General features: G+C 39.0%; 1 protein-coding gene across 1 annotated transcript in view; it reads left to right on the forward strand.

The window, feature by feature from the left end:
• Positions 1-1,491: 1,491 nt before the first annotated feature.
• The window catches only part of LOC146470392 (uncharacterized), a 1,153-nt gene continuing 144 nt past the window's right edge, over positions 1,492-2,500 (forward strand). The window contains exons 1-3 of the mRNA XM_085122483.1: positions 1,492-1,566; positions 1,700-1,799; positions 2,235-2,500. The exon at positions 2,235-2,500 is cut by the window's right edge and continues 144 nt beyond it. Coding sequence (XP_084978609.1) covers positions 1,705-1,799; positions 2,235-2,469 — 330 coding nt within the window. The 5' untranslated portion in view covers positions 1,492-1,566; positions 1,700-1,704 and the 3' untranslated portion in view covers positions 2,470-2,500. The remainder of the gene's footprint in view (positions 1,567-1,699; positions 1,800-2,234) is intronic.

The raw sequence follows: 2,500 nt of genomic DNA on the forward strand, positions 1-2,500 counted from the left end.
TACTTTTTTAAAAAGGGTTGTATAATATTTATAAACTCAACTTTCCCTCTTTTACGCCGCTTACGCCCTAACTTCACATTTAGAAATTAAAAATCAATATTGAAGCTGTTACTTACCTTGGAGACTCCAAAAACATATGAAATTAAAGCTCTGACACTGCTCTTTCAAAATGGCTCCTCGTGGTGTATAATTGATGTCTGGCTATCCCAGAAATCAAAGCAAAACTCTAAATATTTAGGAATAAATTTGAAAGAAATTAACTTTCGCGCGGCCGCCATATTGGATAGAAAGTCCGCTGGCTGAAATGGCCCGATTCCTGAGCCACTCAGCCCGGCGTGGAATAGCATTTCTCATCCAAGTATCTAGTCGGCGAATAGCAGTACCAATAAGTCTAATTTTCCTTCCACCAGTGATCTGAGGCTCTGACGTTTAAGACCTCTTCCAGCCATAGCTGTGGTCTGGGTAATACCCAAGCTCGTCTCGGCCCTATAAATAACGATCAAACTGCGAGAGTCGCCTGAAAATAAACACTTGCCCCAACAACTGGAGAAATTGGAAATGGAGTCCTTTACCTTCGAAACAGAGCAAACTTGATCATTAAATCTACAGAAAAGCGCTGACACAGACCTGCTTCTCTGAAAGAAAGCAGAGCGACTAACTCTCTGGAGTATATATCCATGGCTTTGTGTTTTCTATTTACATCTACTTTTCCATACTTCTTGATTTTTCCACCGTAAATCTACCTGGTGCATCACTCGTGTACCGCAGGAATTACTGGAGTGTAGCCACTAGCACCTTGGTCTACGAAACACCTTGGTTATTTCCTGATGACTTGTACCTCGGGAATTTGCTTTTACCATGGTATTTGTAACCATACCTAATGTGTAATAAGCGTTCATTGTACATTTTGTAGTTAGCGTTAGTCTAGAATCTTCCTTGTAAATTATTCAACGTTGTAATAATTATTGTATAAGAGTATATAAATAATGGTTAGGTTGTTGGTCGTTGTTGGTTGTTGGAGCAGTTGTAAGAAACAGAAAAGAGAAGAAGAGAGTTGAATTCACCGGCGAGAGTCTTTTGGGTGGGCACGACAGCTGCATTTGTCCTTTGACAAGACCCATTTGTCAACAGCAACCGTGCAAAAGAGTAGACACGATTGGTAAAGAAAACAGTCAGTGAAACAGAGGAAGAGAAGTCAAGGGTGAAGTAAAGAGAAATTTAACAAAGACTGAAAAGCACATGGCAAGAGAAAAAGAGTCGTCGTTTGGTGGAACGCAGAAAGTTGGTTAGTACCCAGAACATTTTGTATCACAATAGCTTAGCAAGTAACGTAAGATTGCAAAAGTAATTTAGTTTTTAAGGGCCATTTTCAACCCGCAGCCTCTGTGCGCGCCGGGGTGAATTTTTTCATATAAAAAAAATCCGCCATTTTCTTCGCTACTGCAAAGCCTGTTGTTTATCTGCTTCCATTGTCGCGTTTAGCACTCTTGCTTTTATTCTATTTTTATTTTAGACTGGAAGCAGTCAGTCTGGATAGTCTTCATCCTTCTGGTTCATGTGACATTGGTAAGCTGTGGACAGTTTTGTTGCATGATTTTACCATAATAGTCCAGACTCAACATACAGCCGAGCAGTCGATCCCGAACGGTGAACTTGTTCACTTATCTCACAAGCAAATATGTATTTTCGTTTCGAACAGAGGCCATGTTTGTTGATGATCATCTGATGGCTACTCCACTCTGTGCAAGAAATGTTCCGAAGTTTGGCATTAAGTTAGGAGAGTCAACCATGTCAAACAGGTACAGCAACTCTCAGATCAGATAAATTTGTAAATAAATTTATGCCAGGTTTCATACTAAGGTTATTAAAAACAATATCGCTTTGATTGATCTTGGTGCATTTAGGTCATCTTTGGCCACATAGGTTGTCCTATATATTAGCTTTACCGATAACTGTGACATGAAAGTGAAAACCAGACATAGATAAGATTCCATAGATCTGTGTGTATGGGTACATGTGTAAGTAAAATCATTATTTTTTGGGCACGCAGGGCTTGCTGCTACGGATATGCTACCAAATGTGAATTGATAAAAAAATCATTGATGAAAATGTCATCATTATAATTTATTTACACCAATTAGTCATCCCATTTTTGTGCATTATATCAAGAGATGACTGTATACAGTCAACTTTCTAAAATACAGTGTTTCATTCTTTCTTTTATGGAAATCAAGTTTTATTGATGTAACTGGGCAAACAAAACCAGAGGAATCAAGGTCTCATCTTTTCAACCAAGAAAATAGTAGTCTCTCTGGAAATCCATTCTCTGCCCTTGGAACTGATGATCTTGGACTTGGTAGTGAGAGTTCAAGTGAAGCAGAAGACCCTGTCGAAGTAAGTGCTGATGGTATTGATGATCATGTGCCAGTTTGCGATGATCCCCATTTTGCTGATCTGGAGCAAAGGTAAACATGATGTTTTATTTGTCTTGTAATGCTCT

This window comes from Pavona decussata, unplaced genomic scaffold, assembly GCF_977016875.1.
Source record: "Pavona decussata unplaced genomic scaffold, jaPavDecu1.1 SCAFFOLD_114, whole genome shotgun sequence".
Taxonomy (NCBI): Eukaryota; Metazoa; Cnidaria; class Anthozoa; order Scleractinia; family Agariciidae; genus Pavona; species Pavona decussata.